Here is a 26,786-nt window from a genome sequence, read left to right on the forward strand (position 1 = left end):
GTTGTTTCAGTCAGAATGCTGGCCTGATGGATGGTTCATTGGTCAAATACAACAAGACAGTTCTCGTATTGGAGTTACCCTGTATTGACTAAACTAGGGGTCCTCAAACTAAGGCCCAGGGGCCGGATACAGCCCTCCAAGGTCATTTATCCAGCCCTCATTCAGGGTCAACCTAAGTCTGAAATTACTTGAAAACACACAACAACAACAACAACAGTCCTATCTCATCAGCCAAAAGCTGCCCACACTTCCCATTGAAATGCTAATAAATTTATGTTTGGTAAAATTGTTCTTCATTTTAATTATTGTATTGTTTTTAAGTGTTTTTTTGCACTAGGAATAAGATATGTGCAATGTGCATAGGAATTCATTCATGTTTGTTTTTTCAAATTATAATCCGGCCCTCCAACAATTTGAGGGACTGTGACCTGGCCCTCTGTTTAAAAAATTTGAAGACCTCTGTTTTAGAATATTAAAATTTTAATTTTTTATTTTTATTAAAGCTTTTTCAAAATACATTTAAAAGAGGGGAAACATATCAGGTGTATAGGAAAGTAGGAAAATCAAATAGTATGGATTGGGTAGGTGGTAGGGAGGTAGGGTTGGTGGGTAGGTATAGGTAGGGAAGGGGGGTAGGATGGGGAGTTGAGTGGATAAATAGAGTGGGGGGGGATTCAAAAAACAATTAGGTAACAGAACTTAAGAAAAGCAATAAAGAAAGAATATCTCCATGCGGAATCGACTGAAAGTTTCAAAAATCTAATTTATTAACAAATATACAGGAAGAAGGTAATCTGATATTAGTCTACTTATTGGTTTCTTACTATTAATCGGGTGACAGTGTGGAACTGTGCATTTAAAAAGTTAACTCCATTGCAACTGTGAAGAATTATTAATAGAAGCTATTTTTCAGAGTAATTTCTCTGCCATTACATCTTCGTATTGAGGTTTTTCCCTTGAACATATTAATAGGAATGTATGTATTCCTATCTTAGCCTAAACTATAAAAAAGGTGGTACAACCGCAAGACCCACAGGGCAAATCTGGCCCACCAGATCGATTGATGCGGCCCGCGAGGCTTTTAAAGCCAGGGCAACATAGTTACAATTACAATTACAAACAGCTCTTTGAGGGCAACCTTAAGGCTGATGTTGAGCTCAGTGAAAATGAGTCTGACGTCCCTATCCTATACAGTTCAGGTCTAGAATCACAGAGCTGGAAGAGACCTCGTGGGCCATCCAGTCCAGCTCCCTGCCAAGAAGCAGGAAAGTCAAATTTATTTAAGAACCACATGTTTAATTCAGACTTACCTGAATGACTTACTCTACAACCCCTTCTACACTGCCACATAATACAGATTATTAAATCAGATAATCCACATGATCTGCTCAGAACTTAGTTATATGAGTCTACACTGCCATATAGTTCAAAGCAGATAATCTGGATTTTGTATGGCAATGGAGAAGGGGGCATAAAAGGGTCAACATGGCTCTGCCTTTGAAGAGTGCCCAGAAGCTCCTGCTGGTCCAAAGCACTGCTAACTGGAGCTTAGTACCACAATCACACAACTCCATTGTTACAACAGCTCCATTAACTGCTAATCCATTTCTGAGCACACTTCAAAGTGCTGGTTTTTACCTATAAATAATACCTATACAGTTCCACACAGCTTATTTCAAGGGTCATGCAATTCCTTTCAAGCCAACCCATGTTTTGAGATCTGCTGAAGAGGCCCATTTTCTCTCGCACCATCCTGACACATATATCTGGCGGGAATATATCAGAGGGCCTTTTCAGTGACTGCCCACAAGTTCTGGGACTCCATTCTCAGAGGTTAGACCAGGGGTCCTCAAACTTTTTAAACAGAGGACCAGCTCACAGTCCCTCAAACTGTTGGAGGGCCAGATTATAATTTGAAAAAATCAAGGTGATCAGCTGAAACATTCACAGCTAGCCCCAGCAGACAAAAGTCCTTTGTCTCACTCGGGTCATTCCACAGATATATAAACCCATTTTCCTACTTCCAACAGACCTCACTACCTCTGAGGATTCTTGCCATAGATGCAGGCGAAACGTCAGGAGAAAAATTGCCTCCAGAACATGGCCATATAGCCCGAAAAAACCTACAACAACCCAGCATGAATATAATTTGAAAAAAGCATGAACTTTTAAAAACAACATAATAATTAAAACAAAGAACAATTTTAACAAATATAAACTTATTAGTATTTCACTGGGAAGTGTGGGTCTGCTTTTTGGCTAATAAGATACGATTGTTGTTGTGTGCTTTCAAGTCATTTCAGACTTAGGTTGACCCTAAGTGAGGGCCAGGTAAATGACCTCGGAGGGCCTTATCCGGCCCTCGGGTCTTAGTTTGAAGACCCCTGTTCTAAAGTAATGATTAACAACCTTTTCTTTAGAATGCATGGGCCAAACTCAAGGCCTGCAGACCAAATCAAGGGTGCCATGTCATTTTATGTAACTCTCTAGGTGCTAGACTACCACTTTTGGTGAGACATCATGACTAGAGCTGATGGGAGTTGTGATGCAGTAAATTTTGGAAGGGTGCAGTTTGTTCAGTTTAGTCAGGATAGTGAGGTTTGAATTTAGATTCAAGGCTTGTGGATATGATGTCTGACTTTAAAATGTTCTTTGACCTTTCCCTAATCTCAGAGCCACAAGTGCTGTTCCCATTATCCCTGGTCTACATGGCAGATAATCAAAAGTGATAGAAGTTGTCATTCAATAACATCTGGAGGCCCAAACTGGGAAAAAGCAACAAGAACCCAAAAGAAAATTATAGTTGGCCCTTTGTATCCATGGATTCTCAGTCCATGTACGAGTGTTGAATGAAAAGTAATGCCTCCACCTTCGTAACTCCTCAACAGATGGCACAACTGGTATGCGGCAGATACTGGCTTGTTCAGTCAACTCTCCTCTACAGTTCCATTTTGGCAGCAAGCCTTGGCATTGAACGGTTGTGTTGTTAAAGTGTGAAGTATGGAACCCTGTGCAGATGGTCGGTCAATGTGACAAGCAATGTACAGTCATTGAATTCTTGACAGCAGAAGGTGTCAGCCCAAAGGAGGTTAATCAAAGAATGCAAGATGTTTATGTTGATTGTGTTGATGTGAGTACTGTGTGTTGATGGGCGAGTAAGTTTAAAGATGTTGAGGTGGGAACATCTGACTTGCGTGACAAACAAAGAGTTGGACGTCCTGTGACAGCAACCACCGAGTTTCACAAGCAAAGAGTTTACAGATTGATTCAGGACAATTGTTGTATCACTCAGAGAAAAAATTCAAGCATCATCGGCATTACACAAGAACATGTGGGTCACATTATTGCTTTGCTTGGCTATTGGAAGATCTGTGCACAATGGGTACACAGGATGAGAGAACTGTGAGACGCTGGTTGCGGAAACAGTGTCAACTTCTTCCGTGACAGCTTTGGAAAACTTATTCATTATTGGCAGGAATGTATCCAATTGTCTGGTGATTATGTGGAAAAGTGAATAGTGGTAGTTAAAGAGCACATTCTAAGGATTATTTTGATTAATTTGATTTATTAAAATATTCCCACCCAAACCCAAGTAATGAAGGTGGAAGCATTACTTTTTATTCAACCCTCGTATTCAGCGACGCTTGGAACACACCCCTGCTTTAGAGTAAGCAGCATTGAGTCTCCTGTGTGTGAGAGAAAAGTAGGATATATGATGATGATGAGGTGATGGTGACGATGATGATGTCTATGTGACCTTGTTCAGAAAAAAATAAACCCAGAAGAAATGCTGGAGCCTGCAGATCTCTTGCTAACAAAAATGGTAACACAATTACATTTATTTTTAACTAAATCAATGGACTCAAGGTGGACCTTCAGCATTAACTTAACTGTTACTTGGTTATTTAAAAAATATTTTAAACTAACAAGTGGTAAGGTTCTGAGAAGAACCTCCAGAGCTGTATCACAATTGCAATGTTCCTTCAAGAGAAGTTGTGGTACGATTGAAGAAGGCAAAAACGTGGCAATTGTCTCTGACACTGTCTTCATGGAGCCAGGTATGGAGGCAACTGGCACTACTGTGACCTTTCTGCTTAAGCAACACATTTGCCAGTTGGGAATGATGACACTGGTGGTGGCGGCTCTTCTGTTGAGTCATTCACTTGCTTAAGTGTGGGATTTGCCATCATTAGATCAATATAACTTCTGTCTCAATTTTTGAGGTCAATCTCTGAGGGCTAGCAGCATGTGTATTGCAATGTAAACAGGGAAATACTGGATGTGACTGAGTGCCCAATAATACTAACATACAAGAAATTTTGTGATTTGGACACATTATCTGTGATTTTTTTTAAAAGAATGTTTTGCCAAATCTGTTGTTTTTGTTTCAGATAATTCCAATTTTTGTGATGTATTTCAACAATAAAATTGTGATGAAATTTATTTAACAAGGGAAGAAACCTAGGATTAGATCTAAAGTGTTATCAGATGCAAACTAGAAAGGATTTAAAAAACCATTTTGTTGCATTTTGTTGTCTTCTCAGGTGCGATGGGTAGGGACGAAAGACAGGGCTTTCTTGGTGGTGGCCCCTTGGCTGTGGAACTCCCTCTCCAGTGAGATTAGATTGGCCCCGTCCCTCTTAGCATTTAGGAAACAACTTAAGACTTGGTTGTTCAAGCAGGCATTCGATGAATGACAGAAATCTGGAAATATAAAAGTAGCTAAAGATACTCTGGGATCGAGGCAAGGTCTAAAAGTTTTATGTTGAGTCTGTGATTGTTATAGTTTTATGGTTTAAATTACCATAATCTATTGTTATATGTTGTTGATTTGATATGTGATGTTTTATACTTGTAAGGCATTGAATTTTGCCATTGATTGTGTTGTGAACTGCTTTGAGTCCCCCCGGGGGTGAGAAAGGCAGTATATAGATGCAATTAATAAATAAATAATGTTGCTTGACTAGGATGAAAAATTGAATAGTGCTGATGTGTGGTTTTTATTTGAAATGTTGGAAGATGAAATGGAAAAGTACTACATAGTTGACTAACCTGCAAGACTGAGAATATAATTACAAGGATGCATCAAGAATATTTTTTGAAACTTTTGAACTTGGCAAAAATGGATTAGTTGATAGCTTTTATTAGAGAGAGAGAGAAAAATCATACACTTAGAGGCTTATCTAATCAAATCCCCTGCCATGCACGAAACACTACCGACAGATGACACTTCAGCCCGTGTTTAAAAACTTCCAACAAAGGTGGCGCTACCATATTCTGAAGCAGCACATTCTACTGTTGATCAGCGCTTACCATCAGCAAATTCCTCATGAGGCTTAAGTGGAATCTCTTTTTCTTTTTTTCTTTTTTTCATTGTTGTGTTTTTTGAAAGTCTGGGAAACATTTTTTTTTTTTGGCAGAAAAATTAGTATAACACTGATTATTGGTTTTGATAATGATTAGTAAAATGGCGAAGTTTGAGCAGTCCAAGTGTATGAGTGTGATTACCTCTAAAAAAGAAATGTTGTTTAATGTTGTATAATCACTATCAGGAGAGCTGGAACTCAGTACATAATATAATTCTATTCTATCCTCTTTTTCTGTATAATTTTTATAATTTTTATCACCAAACTTTTATTGTATTATCTATATATATAAGAATGCTCTGTGCGCAACGAGTACCTTAAAAACAAAAGAACCAATGAACGAAATCACACCAAATTTGTCAACAAAACGTCTTACAACACAAGGAGTGACCATCACTCAAAAAAATATGATTTTGTCATTTGGGAGTTGTAGTTGCTGGGATTTATAGTTCACCTATAATCAAAGAACATTCTGAACTCCACCAATGATGGAATTGAACCAAAATTGGCACACAGGACTCCACTGACCAACAGAAAATACTGGAAGGGTTTGGTGGGCATTGACCTTGAGTTTTGGAGCTGTAGTTCACCTACATCCAGAGAGCACTGTGGACTCAAACAATGATGGATCTGGACCAAACTTGGCACGAATACTCAATATGCTTAAATATAAACATAGATGGAGTTTGGGGAAAATAGACCTTGACTTTTGGGAGTTGTATTTACTGCGATTTATAGTTCACCTACAATCACGGAGCATTCTGAACCCCACCAATGACAGAATTGGGGCAAACTTCCCACACAGAACCTACACGATCAACAGAAAATACTGTGTTTTCTGGTGGTCTTTGGCGACCCTTCTGATACCCCCTCGCAACCCCCTCCAGGGGTCCCAAACCTCAGGTTGAGAAATGCTGCCTTAAGGCCATCCAGTCCAACTCCCTTCACCAGGGCAAGAAAACATAAAGCCCTCCTGACAAAGAGCCATCCAGCCATTCACACACACACATATATATGTACAGATGCAGTATCAAAGTTTTGAAAGGGACCTCTAAAGAAGGACAATGATATGTTGCATGTTCCAGAGTAGGCAAACCAGACACTCTACACATCAACACTGACAAAGAAACAGCAAGAAATATTGTTTACCCACAAGCATAAAGACATTACATATATTAGAAACCAACACTTTCTTGTTACTTTATTTTCCAGATCACCAGACTGAGCCACAGTAACGCATGGCAGGGGACCGCTAGTACATAATATAATTCTATTCTATCCTCTTTTTTCTGTATAACTTTCATATTTTTATCACCAAACTTTTATTGTATTATCAATTATAAAAAGCTGCAACCCATGGAAGCTTATGCAGTTTACCTTGACTATTTTATAAAATTTATTCTGCTTTGGCTCATCAGTTTTTCAGTTTAGATTATACATTCTGCAGAATTTTAAAAATAGTTTGATCCAAGTGGGGTAGAAGAAGAGGGCCAAGAGAGGTGCTTCCTTGGCTACCTATTTTTCAATTCAGCAAGAGAGTTTCCTTAGTTTTCTAATATCTGACCTTCTCCTGGTTAGAAACTGATTCTGGATTATTTAGAATTGTAGCATTATCAGAAGGAAAGGGGGATTAAATAAAAAGGATTTTTCCATGAAAATATTTTGCTTGGACTTGCATCTTTTGTCTAGTAAGAGAAAATAAAACTGTAGCAAATAATCAGAGCTTCAGAAACTTGGATTTCATATGTTTTTCTGTGCCCTTCTGCTCTCTTTCCCCTCCCCCCTTTCCCCAGGCCGCTTTAAAAAAATCTGGTTGATCACTCTCTATTTTTAGTTTCATTTCCTCCCCAAATATTCTGAAAGTTTTCAAAGATAGAATTTGCAGATTAGCCTTTCCTTAACACTAACAACTACTGTTTTCCCCATTTTCAGGATTTAATGCTAATGGAGCCTGAAAAAATCAAAAGGCGACACTCTTTCCCGCCACCAACAAATGTATTCCATGAAGCTTTGGGCACTCCAGCATCCCGAAGGCACAATGGTGGCCTACATCTTATCACCATGAGTAAAATTTCCGAAGAGCAGGTGGCAGAAAAGAATAAAGAGACCTACTTTTCTGAAGATCTACCTCTTTTCTTTGTCGTGGAAGAACAGATTTGGGACACATTCTCCAACTCTTTTGAAAAAGAGACCCCAGTACCACTGGAAAGAAGCCAGAGGAATCCATCAAATTGGGCAGGACCTTTAGAGAAAGAAAGAGATCTCATTATACAAGAAGTCAGTTTGAAGGAGAGCGAGGATTCCTCCTTGAATTGCCACCAGGGAGAACCTGCAGATGCATATTCCTCTTGCGCTCTTCCAATTTCCCTTTCCAATACCCAGGCACAAACCTCAAATACTCCTAGTAAGGTTGTAGTAGGACAAGTAGAGACTCATGACTTTGTTGGATTTTCACCATCCCATAACGTCTATGATACAGTATCTCAGAAGCTTTGTGTAGAAACAAAATGCTCTCCTGTTTCAAAGTGTCATCAAAATGATGAGCTTTTTGAAGCCATATCAGATGAAGATCATTCATTAGAAGTACAATATGAAACAGACCAGGAAGGTATGGAAACCATGTGGGACATGGATGATATGACATCCAAGGCAGAAGTTAGTTTCCAAATAAATCCCAGACCTTCCAGGAAGGGCGAGGAGGAAAATATAAGAGAATTAATGATACATACAGAAAATGTGAACTCTTATTTTCCTTATCAGCCAGACTCTGGATGTTCTGAACATATGACAGCAAATGAAGAAATGACACAAGAAAAACTTGGTGGATATTTGCCTCTAGAATCTTGTGATCATTCAGGCCTGAACAAGAAAGAACTGGGTGGGAAGTCATTTATGTGCACTGTCCTCCATGTCCAAGAAGATGAAGAGAATCATTCAGAAGGCAGCCAGACCCATTCACTAAAGGAGACCACCCAAACAAAGCATGTAAAAAGCAGTGAACAACTAGAGGATAAGCATGAGGAAAGCATGGGGAAAGGGGATCTGGATAGGAAAACAATGGAGCACAAAATAAAAGCAAAGTCCACACAAAAATTGAGACGCAGTGATGCTCAGGAAGAACAAGAGTGGGGCATGCAGATAAGTAAAACATCCAGGAAGGAAGAACAGAAAGATGAGATGGCCAATTCACAAGATATGCTGGGGCTGGATACAGTTTATAATCTGCAAAACGCTTTGGGCCTTCCTGATTTAAACCAGTGCAGTGCTTTTACCGAGACTGAAGGATTTGCATCATCCTTCAAGGACTTCTCACCAAGTCAGTGTCTGGATTCCAATGTTGACACAACAGCTATGCCTTCCATTACTAAAGCAGCTGTACAATACTCAGGGAATATAAGCCCAAGTACCCAACCTCAAATTTGTCGTGAATTTAGAGAATTAGAATCCTCTGGGATGCATGACCAAGAAGTCTGTGAACAACCCACTGAGGAAAACAGAAAAGTTTCTCTTGAAAACAAAGTGAGTGAAAATGTGGAAGGTCAAAAGAGTAATTGGAATGTTGATGGTGAAGGAACAGCAATACTATGTAAAGATTCATTTACAATGCCTTATTCCCAAGACCTACATTATTCCAAATCTAGAGACTGCACTGGTAATGTTGAACTCCATATTTGTAACTCACCGTCAGGAATCACAACAACAGAAGGTCAAGTGCAGAAATATTTTGGCAAAGAAACCAGTGATGGTAATGACATGCTGTGTGAAGAATCAGACTCCATAGAAGAATCAGCAAACAAAGGGCTACCCATCTCATCGCAAATGGATCTAGTGACTCACGAAGAAGCTTTAACATTAGACAGTGATACAGTTGTTCAGGCTTCCAGCAAAAATGGCACCTGTGATAAGGATTTTGATAAATATTCTCAACGTTCTGTCTATGAAATCCACCAAAGTGTCTCTCCAGAGGAGGGTCTATCCAGTACAACTATACATAATGTAGATTTGACTACATGCGATCCATTGCCATCCCAGAAAGGAGACTCTCCCATAACTTATTTGGAGGAACACCAGCATGTAGAAACCCCAATGAAGAAGTTTCAGTTTCTGGGGGAGGAAGCAGGCGAAGATACATTTTGTTTAAAGGATCAAGTTTCAATAAATGAATCATCGTGTTTGCCAGTTCTTGAAGAAGGCAGAACAGAATTTGACCACAATACTGACATTTCTGCATTTCCCACCACGGATATGGCTCAGTTAAAAGAGTCCCTTTCCCCAATGTCTATTTCTAACCAGTGTCTGACCCTTGAACCTGCCTCTAGCCACTTCAGCCAGCTCTCATTATCTCCACCATGTTGTAGCACACTCGTTCAGTTGTTAACCCCACCACACAATATAGATCCTCCTGCCCAGCTAATAGGTGACATTTCTCATAGCAGATGTCTCCATCATTCCCTAGAGCAAGTGTCCTCTTGTAACCAAACTTGCCCATTTTCCACTGCTATAAAGAAAGAGAAATCCAGATCTGGCACTGAACTATTTGATCAGTGTCCAATCCTTGAATGTGATTTCAACCGATATAGCCAGCCTCCAGACCCAGTGCCCAGTTCTGAACAGTTTGACAGCAACCAACCACTATCCATGCCCATTGTTTTGCAAAAACTCACAGATCATTTTATATTTTCAGAGCATATAGACAGTCAGCCCATCCAACACGATGATTTCAACCCAGTCAGAGAAAACATAGTTTCTGGACCTAATAACAGTCAACTCAGAGAATATCCAGTTTTTGCTGATAACAGACCATTTCAAACTTCTGATTTGAACAAGCCTCCAATCCTTGCTGGCAATTGGTTCATTCAGCAATTAGTTGAAATGCCAGAATCCAAAGTATCCCACAATTGCACAGAAAATATTGGATGCATGCATACTAATGTACCAATTGCCAAATTTGTCTCTCAGAGGACAGATTCTGCTTTTAAATCTGAAAACCTTGCCCAAAATCAGTCTTTGGACAATAGAGGAGAGGAGAGTCCTGTTTCTCAGATGGCAAAGTTGGAGGGAGGAGCAACCCTACAAAGCCAAAAGGATGGGAATATACCCAAAACAAGCTGTGAATGTGAGATGTTGGACACACACTCAGATATTTTAGGAAATTATACATCACCAGTAGATAGGATTGGAGAAGCAATGTCTCAGGTCATGGATGTCCCTGATGCAAAATCTTCCTTCAACTGCACATTCAATCCTTCATTGGATAGTCAGAAAAAGTGTGAAGCTACAGCATCCAAAACCTCAAGGCAGCCCCCTCAACTTCTAGCTTTCACCAACCCAATCCATTTCCTCCAGCTTGGACCCCCATCACCACCAACCAGATATCCAAGCAATCCACAGCCTGATTCTCAAGAGACACAGTGGCAGCAGGAGCAGGCAGGATATGCTAAAACCACAACATCTATGGTAAAAGACTCTGGAAGCCTTAGGAAGGGCTTGGAAAAGTCAGTAATGGAACCCACCAGTGCAAGGTATCAGAAGACAGACAGAGTAACTAAACATCATGCTTTAGAGAAATCTTCTAGTTGTCCACATCAACATGTCACTTTGTCCAGCCCAAAAGATTCAGCACTCAGTTCCAAGACACAGGAGGCATTAGTCAAACATCGGTCAAAAAGCAAAGATTGGCATCGGCATGGTATAAGAAAGATCTCAATACCAACAGAGAATGAATTAGGTGAGTTGGCTTTTAATCCCCATTTTCACAGTCTTGTGTGAGTTCTTATCCTTCTGCATAATTACTGCAGTCTTTTCACTCAAATACTTTAACTCAATAATGCTGTTCTAAGTTTGCTAAAAGCAATGATATTGTCCTCAAGACAGCAGTTTCCATATCTATATCTCTGATTTCTGAAAGGGATGCTTGAAAACACAAAGATTAGCTATTGTACATAAGCAGACATGCAAACACATTAGCTCATGCTTACATATTCTAGCATAATCAAGAACAGCACAGTCTACTGTTACTGTAGATTCAATTCTCGGTGGATTGTGCTGAAAAGAAAAATCCATTTGAATGAGATCTGAGGGCTTTTTTACACATGCCTACGCTCCCCCCTCCCCCCAAAAAAAAGGATGAAAGAGGGGGTGGCTAAATGACCTTTGAGTGTGGGCAGAATTGGGTTAACAGAAGAAAAGTACATATTTAAAAGGTGTACTCCTGATTGCACCTGAAATATGTGCATTTTTTCTATAGTAATAATAATAATAATAATAATAATAATAATAATCTTTATTTATACCCTGCGACCATCTCCCCGATGGGGCCTCAGAGCGGCTTACATGATTACAATATTGTAACAAATTACAATAGAGTAAAACCGAAAACACAAACCGATAACGCAGACAATAAACAGCAACATCATAATTACCGTATATACTCGAGTATAAGCCGACCCGAATATAAATCGGGGCACCTAATTTTACCACAAAAACTGTGAAAATGTATTGACTCGAGTATAAGCCTAGGGTGGGAAATACAGCAGCTACTGGACAGTTTTAAAATAAAAACAGATACCAATAAAATTACATTAATTGGGGCATCAGAAGGTTAAATATTTTTGAATATTTACATAACACTGTAATTTGAGATAAGACTGTCCAACTCTGATTCTAACCTTCTTCAACGTAAATGTGCTTATGTATCCTTCCAATAAGAATATACATATAATAATAATAATAATAATAATAATAGAGGAAAATAATTGAAATGTAATGATAACAGTAATATTAGAGTAAAATAATAAATGCAATAATAATAATAAATAGAGTCAAATAATACATGTAATAAAAATATTAAATAACATTGACCCGAGTATAAGCTGAGATTAACTTTTTCAGCCTATAAAAATGGCTGAAAAACTAGGCTTATACTCGAGTATATACAGTACATAAAACATGTGGATTCACAATAATATAAAATTACAATAAGCACAATCACAATAACAATGGGTGGGCTACATGTAATGATTAAAAGAAAAACTAATTAAAACTAATTAAAAACTCGGGAGAGATAAAAGAGAGACAGATTATCTCTCTGTCTGCAATTCTCCTCTTTTAATAAACTATCTTTCTACACTCTTGACGTCTTAATTTAGTAATATGGATTTAAGTACTTCATTGACTTGTAAAACTTATCTTGTTTTCTTTCTTAAGATATGATAGCATCTTTCGTCCCTTCCAAAGGGGATGTCCATGTACACAAAGACAAAAGGAACCATTTAGACCAAGTTAAATGTGGGTGAGTCTCTTGTCATAAACTTTTTTGTATCTATCTCTTTTAATGTTCCCTTGGTTCAGTGGACTTCCTGATCCCCTTTTACACTACCATATAATCCAGATAATCAAATCAGAATATCCACATTATCTACTTTGAACTGGATTATATGAGTCTATATGGCTACATAGTCCAGTTCAAAGCAGATAATCTGGATTTTATATGGCAGTGTAGTAAAGGCCTAGGTCTCTTTAGTCCAGGTCTCCAGGTGTTTCAGACTTGATCTCCCAGCAGTCTCAGAAACTTTGGCCAATGTTCAGAGATTCTGGGAGCTGAAGCACAAAATACCTGGAAGACCAGAGTTTGGGGATCACTTCTCTAGTACATTCTGAATTTTCCATTTGACATACACATCAGCCTACCTTTTGAATTGATAATCCATGACAAAACAATTCCTCAAAATTGAGAACCAGAGTAAAACAAGTAGAATACTGTGTTACTGCGTAGGTAGGAAACCCTTTTGTTAGAAAGCTACATCAATTTAGCTGTAATCAACTAAGGCCCCATCGACACTGTCATATACAATCCAGATTATCTGCTTTGAATGGGATTATATGGCAGTGTAGACTCAGATAATCCAGTTCAAAGCAGATAATGTGGATTATCTGATTTGATAATCTATATTATCTGCTTTGACCTAGATTATATAGCAGTGTAGACAGATAATCCAGTTCAAAGCAGGTAATGTGGATTGTCTGCTTTGATATTCTAGATCAGGGGTCCTCAAACTAAAGCCTGAGTGCCGGATATGGCCCTCCAAGGTCATTTACCTGGCCCTTGCTCAGGGTCAACCTGAGTCTGAAACGACTTGAAAGCACATGACAACAACAACAATAACAATAATTCTATCTCATCAGCCAAAAGCAGGCCCACACTTCCCATTGAAACACTAATAAGTTTATATTTTAAAAATGGTTCTTCATTTAAATTATTGTATTGTTTTTATGTGTTTTTTGCACTACAAATAAGATATGTGCAGTGTGCATAGGAATTCTTTCATGGGTTTTTTTTCTTCAAATTATAATCCGGCCCTCCAACAGTTTGAGGGACTATGACCTGGCCCTCTGTTTAAAAAATTTGAGGACCCCTGATCTAGATTATCTGCTTTGGCCTGGATTATATGGCAGTGTAGACTCAGATAATCCAGTTCAAAGTAGATAATGTGGATTATCTGCATTGATAATATGGATTATATGGCATTGTAGAAGGGGCCTAAGACACATATCACATACCGATGAAGCCAGTTAGTGGAAGTTTATTGATGATCCCAAGCAACGTAAGAATGAACAGGGCAAAAATGATACAAGATGGTTAAAGGACCATGTGGGAAGTCTAGCCTGTCCCATAGGATTGTATGCATTTAATTTCCCTGAAATACCATTATACCATTGCAGTGCTTAAAAGAATAGTAGGTGTAAATCATGCCAGGATTAAGTTCTGAACTCTAGTCAGTCCCCTTCTACATAGCTGTATAAAATCCAGATTATCTGATTTGAACTGGATTATATGTCAGTGTAGATTCAGATAATCCAGTTCAACACAGGTAATTTGGATTATCTGATTTGATCATTCGAATTATATGGCAGTGTAGAAGGGGCTTCTGAATCTGAAGAAGCTTCTGAATCTGATTGCAAAGTTCCAAATGTAATTAGTATGGTCCAACACTCAGGAGATACAATTTATTTTGGAATTTTTCTATCATGTCTATAGTATTCATGTCTTCTTATTTTCTCTTTCCTGAAAGAGAGAAGAAACCAGAAGAAACGGTTGAAAACATCAAACGGCGACACTCAAAACTGATCAATTCATGTAAATATTTCCTGTCCAAATATTTTTGTGGTACTCTTTCCTCTAGGTTTAGACACGTTGTTAGATTTCTCATGGTTTCAAATACACGTGCTTATGTTGACCAGCTATATTTTGAAGTTAAAACTACCATAGGGCTCTAGCACTCCCTGATTCTAGGCTGGATCAAGACCCTCTGCTAGTTTCCTAGGCAAAGATCAGGCTGGTTGTTATTTGCCCCAAGGACAGCCCGTGCAGTACTGATAGCAAGAAATTTAAATACAAGTCTGTAAACAATTATTATCCTATAATGTAAGTGATAGAGATGGCCTTTTACTAAGCAGAAGCATAGCACATATGTAATATTTGCTATGCTACTAATCTCTAGAGAAGATGTAACATATCTAGGCGAGATATGTTGATGTTGTGGTGATAACTATATCTGCTTATTCTTGTGTCCAACCCATTTGTGTAAAAAGTATGTTCCTTCATAATAATACTTGATTTGATACACTAAAAGATTTGAATGAGTGAAGAGAAATGAACCCTCTCTTGCCATGTTACCTTGTGTTCCACTGTTTTAAGCTATTTCCCCCCTAGATTGACTCACATTATTGGGATGAAGGAAAAGACTTTGCAGAAACTGACAGGAGAGAATGTGTTGAAGGGTTAAACTCTCATTTTGATGTTAAAATCAGCCACCAGCCCTCACTTTCTACATGAATGGAGACAACTTGTGAACTACAAGTACCTTCATGTCTAGTTTGGCCTAGAACCACCCTGTGAAATATTGCTTTGCAATGACCCTACATTTTAGCAACTTGTCAGCCATGGAAAGGTTTATTGAGGCCTAGATATTTTAGTGCCCTGCTTAGAATGTCTAGCCCCCCCCCCCCCCCTCTCTCTCTATATATATAGAGAGAGAGACTGAAATTCTAATTTGTAGTTGCAGAAAAAAATATGTTGGGCACATTTCTTTCTACTTGTTCAAAAAAGAAGTAAAACTTCTGTCACAGCTATGTTTTCTTGCCCAAAACTCAGAAACACCTGGTAAAATTTATAAGGTGTTGGTATTTTTTTGAAGTGTTATTACAATATGTTTCTGGGCTAAATACAAAGTGCTGGTCATTACCTATAAAGTTCAGACCCAGTCTATTTGCAGAACTGCATCTACATATACAAACCAGCCTGAGCCTTGCTATCCGCAGAGGAGGCCCTGCTCTCAGTCCCACCCCTGTCTCAAGCATAGCTGATTGGTACGAGAGATGGGGCCTTCTCCATGATTGCTCCCCACCTCTGAAACTCCCTCCCAAAAGAATTAAAAAGTGCTCCCTCTCTCCTTGCTTTCAAAAGACTGCTAAAAATTCTCCTATGCACTTTGACATATGGAGAAGAGGAAGACTAGCATGTCTGACTTATACTCTTGCCTAGATATGTTACATCTTCTCTAGAGACTGGAACTGACGTCAACCTGGTGGCTGTTGCACATCATGTCATCTTTTAATAAGGTTTTAGCTATTGTTCTTAGTTGGTTTTATTTAAGTGTTCAGTTTATATTACATGTTATATTCATATGGTTAAAGTTCTTACTGTCAGTTACTCTGTCTGTTGTTTAGTTTAAAGTTAGGTTGGTTTTATATTGCTCAATATGGTCTGTCCTGATGTACAGTATTCCCTCGCTACTTTGCAGTTTGCTTTTCGCAGACTTGCTGTTTTGCGAGTTTTTGCCTCCTGACAGTGATAGAGTGTAGAAGGAGGTTTCACCCTCCCCCTCAGGAGAGAGGCAGGCAATTATAAAAAAAAGAGAGTGGAGATACAAAGCAGTATGTAAATCATGGCCTTATAGCTCCTTCCTTATAGCTAGCCAAAAAAAAAGGAGTGCGGTGCCTTTAAATCTCTTCTTGCTTCTGCCTCACCCTTGGAATATTATATATATATATATATATATATATATATATATATATATATATATTCCCTACTTCACAGATTTTCACTTTTGCTGGTGGTCCTGGAACGTAACACCCATCATAAGTGAGGGAACACTGTAATTTGTCTGCATGGGTTTTTTTTTCCCTTTTTCCTTTTTTGGCATTGAATGTTTGCCATACATGAGTCCCTTTGGGGAGATAGGGTGGTCTACAAATAAAGTATTATATTATATTATAATTTAATTTAAGTGACTTTCAGAATTCTGAACAGTCAGCAATTATCTGTGACTTTTTAATGGATTATTCCAAAAATATAACATTAAAGGTTGCCACATTTGCAGTCACAGCCCAAAAAATTGAAGCTAAATTAGTAGATTCCATAGTGGAGGCTAGAAATGGAAATGGGGATAGTTTGGGATTATACAAATCAGTCATTGTTATTGTTATAATGTCACTTCTACTGTAATTTTAAAGAGCCAGTATACAGAATAAGTTCTAATGTTTATATTGGAAAGTGCTTATTGTACTTTTAAAGGCTGTATATTATTTGATGTCATGGCCTATGACTGATACAGTAAACCATTCACTCTGAATTCAGAAATAACTTGAATGTAAACAGCTCAGTGTACTGCAAACATTGGTGCTTTGATGCCTAACATTTGACATATGAAGTTGTCCTCCTTTCATGAACCTCACACCACCAGCAGAAAAGTTCTAGCCCTCGATCTTGTGCACTGATTCATATGATTATATGGATTTTATCCACAGCAAAGGTACTCTACCAGGAATACAGTGATGTTATACTAAACAAAGCAATTCAAAGCCAAAAGAGGGCAGACTCCTTGATTGAAGATGTGGAACTAGGATCCGTAAGCTCCCTAAGGTTGCAAAGAAAAGTTGTTCCCTTGCAAGACTCCTATCCACAACGCCTGTCAGTCTCATCGACTGCATCTCTCTGGCAGGACATCCCTAAGGTCCGAGACAGTACAATGCTGCAGAGCATGACCCGAGAAGAACAGAAGCTGCAGGAGGTAAGGAGAAAGAGGGAGGGAGGGAGGGAGAATGATCATAGGCCACTTTGAGTCTCCTGCAGGAGAGATAATGTGAGATATAAATATATTATTATTATTATTATTATTATTATTATTATTAATAATAATAATAATAATGAAGGGATAGAAAGTGACAGAAGAAAAATCAAAAAGGAAGGAAGGATAGGGACAAGATGCAAGTGACCAGGTGCTTGCAGAGCCCAGAAAGGGCCATATCGTTCATAACCATTAGTTCAGTGTTTCTCAACCTGGAGGGGGTCGCAAAGGGGTGTCAGAGGGGTCGCCAAAGACCGCCAGAAAACTCAGCATTTTCTGTTGGTCATGGGGGTTCTGTGTGGGAAGTTTGGCACAATTCTATCATTGGTGGGGTTCAGAATTCTCTTTGATTGTAGGTGAACTATACATCCCAGCAACTACAACTCCCAAATGTCAAGGTCTATTTTCCCCAAACTCTACCAGTGTTCACATTTGGGCATATTGAGTATTCGTGTCAAGTTTGGTCCAGATACATCATTGTTTGAGTTCACAGTGCTCTCTGGATGTAGGTGAACTAGAGCTCCCAAAATCAAGGTCTATGTCCACCAAACCCTTCCAGTATTTTTTGTTGGTCATGAGAGTTATGTGTACCAAATCTGGTTCAATTCCATCGTTGGTGGAGTTCAGAATGCTCTTTTAATTTGAATGAACCATAAATCCCAGCAACTACAACTCCCAAATGACAAAATCATTTCCCCCCCCCCCCCCCCCACAACCACACCAGAATTCAGATTTTGCCAAATTTGGTCCAGTGAATGAAAATACATCCTACATATCAGATATTTACATTATGAGGTTCTTGTGGGTTTTTTCGGGCTATAGGGCCATGTTCTAGAGGCATTTCTCCTGACGTTTCGCCTGCATCTATGGCAAGCATCCCAGGATGCTTGCCATAGATGCAGGCGAAACGTCAGGAGAAATGCCTCTAGAACATGGCCCTATAGCCCGAAAAAACCCACAGGAACCTAGTGATTCCAGCCATGAAAGCCTTTGACAATACATTTCCATTATGATTCATAACATTAGCAAAATTACAGTTATGAAGTCGCAACAAAAATAAGGTTGTGGTTGGGGGTCATGACAACATGAGGAACTGCATTAAGGGGTCACAACATTAGGAAGGTTGAGAACCACTGCATTAGTTAAATCTTGGGTTGACAGACTCAGACCCAATTTACTGTCTTAAATGTCAAAGGAATCAGGTTCTAGTAACTCTGTTAAAAAGAGTAAGTCACATTGATCTTAGTGTGGCTTAGTCCCAAGAAAGTACACAAAAGGAGGAACGAGTGACAGGCAGAAAAATAAGTGGAATAATGAAAGACTGTTGCATTTAAGATAAAATAAAAAGATACCCATAGACATTAATGGCTGCAAGAAAAAATGAAGATTCTTATATCTGGAAAGGACAAAAAGGAAAGCAAACAAGAGAGGTTAAATATCCCTAATCTGGGCAGGTAGAAAGACAAATTCCAAAATCTAACCACTGAGATATTCATAGCATGTTAGAATACATAGTCCAGCATCAATAGCAAAAAATCTTGCTTTCTTGGTTTTTAGACCTGTTCCAGTTATTAGATATGCTGATTCACAAAATTGCATTAGACAGGCTCTTGTTTCTTTAATATGGTTATTACAGTTTTCTATGGGTGAGCAGATGCCTACTAATAGATGGCATATGTTCGGTATTTCAAAAACTAGAGCTGATAGGAGAAAACTGGTACAATTTTTGGAATCAGTGGATCAAATATACCCAGAATATGGTTAATATTCAGACACCACAATGTGTGTTGGCCAGTGTTATCTAATATTTAGTGCAAATTCTTGATTGACTTTTAGGTACTAAGACAATCCTTTGCCTCTCTTACCCTCCCATGTAACTATTGACTCTTTCTCTACCACACATTAGTAGCTATGATCTCAGACCCATGGTTTTTTAGGGTTTTTCTTTTTCACTGGTTCATGAGAGCCATCTTCTCTCACTTCTTACTGGCAGGCCAAGTTTGAACTGATTGCATCTGAAGCCTCGTACCTCCGGAGCTTAAATGTAGCCGTGGATCACTTTCAACACGCTCCAGAACTCCAGGCTGTGTTGACTAATCAAGACAGACAGTGGCTTTTCTCCCGCCTTCAGGATGTGCGTGATGTTAGTGCCAAGTGAGTTCTACTCTCTTCTTTCACTTTCAAGAGTCAACAAGTTCTATTAAGGGTGGGCATTTGAAACTGGATACCTCAGGCCAGTGCAGACATAGAGTAAAACTTGGATTCCAATCTCTATGCTTATGAGTACTGAAAAAAATCAAATACATTTCTTGTGTGCCAGCGGCGCCTGTACCTTGGGAAGTCAGACTTGGCCATGGTGGTCCATGCTCTCATTACATCTTGGATAGACTACTGCAACACACTCTACATGGGATTGCCTTTGAAGACTGCATGGAAGCTTCAAATAGTCCAACGAGAGGCAGCCAGGTTAATAACTGGGGTGGCATATAGGAAGCATACAACTCCCATCTTACGCCAGCTCCACTGGCTGCCAGTTTGCTACCGGGCACAATTCAAAGTGCTGGCTTTGGCCTATAAATCCCTAAACGGCCCTGGCACAATTTACCTGTCCAAACACATCTCCCCCTATGAACCAACATGGAGATTAAGATCCTCCGGGGAGGCCCTGCTTTCCATCCCACCATTGTCACAGTCACAATTGGTAGGGATGAGAGACAGGGCCTTCTCGGTGATTGCCCCCTGGCTATGGAACTCCCTTCCTGATGAGATTGGATCAGCCCCCTCCCTTCTGTCCTTAAGGATGGTAAAAACTTGGCTGTGGGACCAAGCTTTCGGGACAGGGCAATAAAGCAACAATAGGAAAGAATACCAGGCCAATTAGATTTCACGCTGATGACTAGGACGGTTTTAAATGGTGTCTTTTAATATTGAGATACATGTTTTTAATGTTTATGTATGTGTATATGAATTTGTGTCCCGGCATTGAATTTTTGCCGTATATATGCTGTGCTCTGCCCTGAGTCCCCTTTGGGGTGAGAAGGGTGGAATATAAATGATTTAAATAAATACATAAACTTTTTTTTAATGTTGTGCATTTTTAAATTTTGTTTTTCTCATTCCTCTTAGAGTAGGAATGTAAAGAATAATATTACATTTTCTCAGCCTTTTTGAGAAATTGTATCTTCACAGATGGAGATATACCATCATGTGATGTCCATGACTTTTAAACTTAGGGGTATTGTTTTCTCTTAGTGTGGCTTAAGTTCTGTTTTAAACTATTTTTATATTTGCCCTTGCTTAAATTTTAATTTTATTTGTTTTAGATAATCTTAGTCTGAGCTGCCTTGAACCTAAGGTTTAGTAAAAACCTGGGTTATGAATCTTAAAGAATGTATAAATGGCATGCTTTTCTTCCATGACCACCTGTGAATTCCTACAGTTTCCTGTTTGACCTGGAGGAGAAACTCGAGGAAAACATGTTCAGCTTCAACGTGTGTGATGTGGCATTGAGGCATGCCTCGGAATTCCGCAGGGTTTACTTGCCGTATGTGACAAACCAGGCATACCAGGAACAAACCTTTAAGAGACTACTGTAAGTAATAATGATCAAGCATTTTTCTATTTCCACAGCTTTCTACAATTTCCCTTTTAGGCCAACCTGTGTGAGAGAGCCCAGTGAACTGTAGTTATGTCAGAAGCCCCCGGTGGTGCAGTAGGTTAAACCCTTGTGCCGGCAGGACTGAAGATCAACAGGTCGCAGGTTCGAATCTGGGGAGAGCATGGATGAGCTCCCTCTGTCAGCTCCAGCTCCTCATGCGGGGACATGAGAGAAGCCTCCCATAAGGATGATAAAACATCAAAACATCCTGGCGTCCTCTGGGCTATGTCCTTGCAGATGGCCAATTCTCTCACACCAGAAGTGACTTGCAGTTTCTCAAGTCACTCCTGACATGAAAAAAATTGTCAGAAGTATGTGTGTATGTGCTACATATAATAATACTCTCATGTTTTGTTGTCTTTAAAGAGAAAGTGGCTGTGTTAATGCTAATCAGTTCATTTGCTCCCTCATAGCTAAAGGATCCATAACAGGTTGCTTCTTTGTATATTTAAAGATGGCTGTTATATCAGTTCTCACTCCCCTCTTCTATACCCAACTCTCTCTGCCGGTTCTTATAGAACTTTATTTCTACCCCTTTTATCATTTTGTGCATTTTTCCGGATATGTCCTAGCTCAGGGGTCCTCAGACTTTTTAAAAAGAGGGCCAGCTCACAGTCCCTCAAACTGTGACCTGACCCTCTTTTCAAATTATAATCGGGAGGGCCCGATTATAATTTGGAAAAAAAATCATGAATGAATTCCTATGCACACTGCACATATCCTATTCGTAGTGCAAAAAACACTTAAAAACAATACAATAATTAAAATGAAGAACAATTTCAACAAATATAAACTTATTACTATTTCAGTGGGAAGTGTGAGCCTGCTTTTGGCTGATGGGATAGGGTTGTTGTTGTTATTGGGTGCTTTCAAGTCATTTCAGACTTAGGTTGACCTTGAGCAAAGGCCAGGTAAATGACCTTGGACGGCCCCTGGGCCTTAGTTTGAGGATCCCTGTCCTAGCTTATTGATGTCTTTCTTGAACTATGGTGCCCAGAACTTGACAAAGTCATCCGTGTAAAATTTGACCAAAGAAGAATATAGTGGTGCTATAACTTCTCTTGATCATCATACTATGTTGTTGTCCATTCGTTCAGTCGTCTCCGACTCTTCATGACCTCATGGACCAGCCCACGCCAGAGCTCCCTGTCGACCATCACCACCCCCAGCTCCGTCAAGGTCAGTCCAGTCACTTCAAGGATGCCATCCATCTTGCCCTTGGTCGGCCCCTCTTCCTTTTACCTTCCACTTTCCCTAGCATCATTGTCTTCTCTAAGTGTTCCTGTTTTCTCATTATGTAGCCAAAGTACTTCATCTTTGCCTACTATCCTTCCCTCCAATGAGCAGTCGGGCTTTATTTCCTGGAGGATGGACTGGTTGGATCTTCTCACAGTCCAAGGCACACTCAGAACTTTCCTCCAACACCACAGTTCAAAAGCATCGATCTTCCTTTGCTCGGCATTCCCTAAGGTCCAGCTCTCACATCCGTAGGTTACTACAGGGAATACCATGGCTTTGACTAGGCGGATCTTTGTTGCCAGTGTGATGTCTCTATTCTTTACTATTTTATCGAAACTGGACATTGCTCTCCTCCCAAGAAGTAAGCGTCTTCTGATTTCCTGGCCACAGTCTGCATCTGCCATAATCTTTGCACCTAGAAATACAAAATCTGTCACGGCCTCCACATTTTCTCCCTCTACTTTCCAGTTGTCAATCATTCTTGTTGCCATAATCTTGGTTTTTTGATGTTTAGCTGCAACCCAGCTTTTGCGCTTTCTTCTTTCACCTTGATTAGAAGGCTCCTCAGCTCCTCCTCGCTATACATCATACTATACTTCTATTAATTCGACACAGAAAACATTAGTATTTAGCCACTGTATCATATAACAAATGTTGTTTAGCTTGTGGTCTACTAGATTCTTAGATTCTTTTACATGTTCTGCTGGCAAGTGCCTGCCCTCTAAAGAAAAAGGGAAACCTAATCCAAGTAATGAATGGGTGCATTTTCACTTGTCAATTATGGTGCAGGGATGGTGGATCAGCTCTGTAATTGTTACACAACACACAAAGATGATTGAACTTAACACGGACTTGACATGCATTACCTGAAATCAGTGGATACTCTGGAGCATTTCGAGCTTCTTTGTGCCCGTGTGATCAACTGTACAGCTTCCCATTTAGGAAGCAGCACAGTTGATTACATGCCATCCCATTTTCTCTAGGTTTAGCAAGCCCAGTGAGAGGGGATGGCATCGACCTTGAACCTCTCTAACTTATCTTAGCAGTACCAATTGGGCACCAAATGTTAGTAGACACTTCATATGGAATAATGATATCCAATGCGCCAAAGAGACTGGAGAAGGTAAAGTGATTCCTCTTCCAGGCACCAAGTAGTGTCTGCTGATATTTTAGTGCCCAGTGGGCACCATTAAGTTAGAGGGGGGCAAGATACAGGTGGCAGATGAACAGTGCCAAGCTAATTTCCATGCCTCTCACCCGTGCAGCCACTATGCAGTCAGCGGGTCAACTCTTGAACAACTCTCAACTGTTATGCCCTTTCTCCTGGTGCTTAATTGGAATCACTTTTTGTTATTTGAATCCATTCATTTGGGTTCTATTCTGTGGAAAAACAGAAAACTAATTAATTCTAAGCACTTGACTTTCATTGATTTGGAGGAAAATATAATTTTCAGTAACAAAGAGGCCTCAGGGAAAATTATTTCCGTTGACACTGCCAAATTTCTTCTCTTTGTCAGGAATGGTGTTCCTGCCTTCCAACAAGTCTTAGAAAGACTGGAAAGTGATCCTGTTTGCCAACGCCTCTCCCTTAAATCATTTCTCATCCTCCCATTCCAACGTATTACTCGACTGAAACTCCTTCTCCAGGTAAGAATGTTAGCGGTATTGGACTTACAGTTCTAGATATCTGAATTTGTTGCCAGATAGCATGAGCATAAGCTCTATGTTGTGTTTGGGTTTGGAATTATGTCTCAAATGACTTGAGAGCACCCAATAACAGCATTCAGGTATAATACATTTAATAGCTAAATTAATAAGTAATGGAACATGTTTATAAAAAGCAATTTGGGGAATATGGGCCCCCATTTCTTTATTATAAATACTAGCTGTACCTGGCCACATGTTGCTGTGGCCCTTAGAAAACAGGATTTGCAGACATGAAACAATAAGGGCTAGAGAAGTCCTCCCACCAAAGGCTTCCTGCTGGCTAGTAGAAGCCAGGCCTTTAAGGTACAAGGTTATCCAAAGGTAACCAGGAAGCATGCCCTATAACCCTCTTCTTGGTCAAACAAGAAACAAAACACTTTATGTGCTCTTGCTGTTAAGACCAGTGCCAGAAAATCTCCTGTCTCCTCATCAGAAACCTATTTCAAGGTGCAGGTTATCACCTATAAAGCCCTAAACGGTTTGGGACCCGCCTACTTTGTGACCGTATCTCTCTCCATGAACCAGCCCCTGCTCTTTGATCTTCGAGGGAGGCTCTCCTTTCATCCCTGCCAATATCACAGGCCTGTTTTGTGGGTACAAGGGAGAGAGCCTTCTCCTCTGTGGCCCCCCGACTCTGGAACTCATTGCCTGGTGAGCTTAGGCAAGCCTCCACCTTAGAAACCTTCAGGAAGAATCTCAAGACCTGGCTCTTCCATTGCGCTTTTGAAAAGTAGCCATACAACCATACACTGTTGCTCCCCCTCAACATTTCTGTTCCTAAAGTACACTTTCCCCCTCCTAGATGAAGGCCTGTTTGTACAACCCCGTTGCTTTATGAGCTTCTCCCTCACAAATAATCTGCTCCATCCCATTCTTATCTCACCCTGAGTTTTTAGCAGTTTATCTTGTACATGCGGTCCACTCATTGTGATTGTGAATGATTTTGTATTGTATTTTTATATTGTTTACTGCACTCAAACATTTTATGTATTTTACTGTGTTGTTTGTGCTTTGGTTTTATTGTATTTTATTGTAATATGCTATTGGGCTTGGCCTCATGTAAGCCACCCCGAATCCTCACTGGGGAGATGGTGGCGGAGTATAAATAAAGATTATTATTATTATTATTACTATTATTATTATTATTATTATTTAATCAGACAGCCCATTCAAAAAGGCAATCCAGGAGCTTCATATGACAACAACACTCTGGCAAATATCTAGGGAATTCAACTGTTGGCTCATTGCTCCAGCCCAAAATTGTATTCTACAAAAAGTAGTTGCTGCCTAAACAAATACATCCTGTATGTTTATTAGATCGATGAATTTATCACTGATGCAGCAAGGTGGATGTAGTATCTGAAAATGCCTAAGCATTTAACCCCTTTGTTTTCATTTTTCAGAACATACTGAAGAGAACTCAACCGGGTGCAGAAGAAGAAATTCAGGCGACACAAGCATATGATGCTCTTGAGAAGGTAAAAAAAATGCCAAAACAGTTAATCCTACCAGAAATTGTTTCTGTCCCACACAAGAGGTATATTGGCTTAAAACGCCCACCAGAGAGAATCTGAAATACTCAAAGCTATCTGTCAGAAGTGCTTTGATTCTGTTTGATATGATTCCTTCATGATAGCAGGCTGGACTGGGTGGCCTGTGGTCTCTTCCAACTCTATGATTCTGTGTTTTATGTACATTGCAACACAGAAGAGGTTTTTACTGTCATCCAGTCCCTTACTGACATTTGGTTTAGAACTAGAAAAGCTTCCATAGAGTTAGATAGAATAAAAAGGTAAAATTGGGTGTTACCAATTTTAATTATTGGGTTGTTGTAGGTTTTTTCGGGCTATATGGCCATGTTCCAGAAGCATTCTCTCCTGATGTTTCACCTGCATCTATGGCAAGCATCCTCACAACCTCTGAGGATGCTTGCCATAGATGCAGGCGAAAGGTACGGAGAGAATGCTTCTAGAACATGGCCATATAGCCCGAAAAAACCTACAACAACCCAATAATTAAAATTGGTAACACCCAATTTTACCTTTTCATTCTATCTAACTATATGGAAGCTTTTCTAGTTCTAAACCAAATGTCAATAAGGGACTGGATGACAGTAAGAAAACTGAAGCTTCATCCAAGACAATTGCTCTAAATAACCAAGAGAACCAGTGGCTTTTGTTAAATGGTATTGCCCTGTGTTCATAATTTAAATGTAGTCCCAGAGTTGACCCTGAGCCTGGATGCCTAGGTGACCAGGAATGTGTTTGCTGTAACTGGTGTACTAATTTTGCTTATTGCTGTAGATGTCTTGTGACACATATTTTAATTGCATCCTATTTGGACTGTTGTGATGCACTTTACATGGGGCTTCCTTTAAAGAGAGTTTAGAACCTTTATGTGTTGCAGAATGCTATGGCCATGGTGTCGACTTGACCTGGTTATTAGAAAAATGGGGCTACTTTTTACAATAGTATAGACTGATTCCAGTCTATTTTTGGGTGTATTTCAAAGTGCTTGATATGAAGACCTGCATGACTTGGGCCCAGGCTACCTCAGGGATTTTATTCTCACATAAGCACTTGTCAGATCTTTGAGGGACACCTTTATTTCTTCTTACAATCCTTAAAGGTATTCCTAGCAGAAACATGAAGGAGGTGGCTCTTCTTGGGTTCTGGAATTTCCTGCAAA

At 39.5% G+C, this 26,786-nt stretch overlaps 1 protein-coding gene across 2 annotated transcripts in view; it reads left to right on the forward strand.

Moving 5' to 3' along the window:
* LOC132776433 (uncharacterized) overlaps positions 1-26,786 on the forward strand; it is a 64,763-nt gene that overhangs the window by 26,618 nt on the left and 11,359 nt on the right. For both annotated transcript variants that reach the window (XM_067468937.1, XM_067468936.1), the window contains exons 2-9: positions 7,299-11,094; positions 12,573-12,657; positions 14,438-14,502; positions 17,175-17,437; positions 19,488-19,648; positions 20,934-21,086; positions 23,909-24,038; positions 25,502-25,576. In XM_067468937.1, coding sequence (XP_067325038.1) covers positions 7,305-11,094; positions 12,573-12,657; positions 14,438-14,502; positions 17,175-17,437; positions 19,488-19,648; positions 20,934-21,086; positions 23,909-24,038; positions 25,502-25,576 — 4,722 coding nt within the window. In that variant the 5' untranslated portion in view covers positions 7,299-7,304. The remainder of the gene's footprint in view (positions 1-7,298; positions 11,095-12,572; positions 12,658-14,437; positions 14,503-17,174; positions 17,438-19,487; positions 19,649-20,933; positions 21,087-23,908; positions 24,039-25,501; positions 25,577-26,786) is intronic.

This window comes from Anolis sagrei, chromosome 5 (genome assembly GCF_037176765.1).
Source record: "Anolis sagrei isolate rAnoSag1 chromosome 5, rAnoSag1.mat, whole genome shotgun sequence".
Lineage (NCBI taxonomy): Eukaryota > Metazoa > Chordata > Lepidosauria > Squamata > Dactyloidae > Anolis > Anolis sagrei.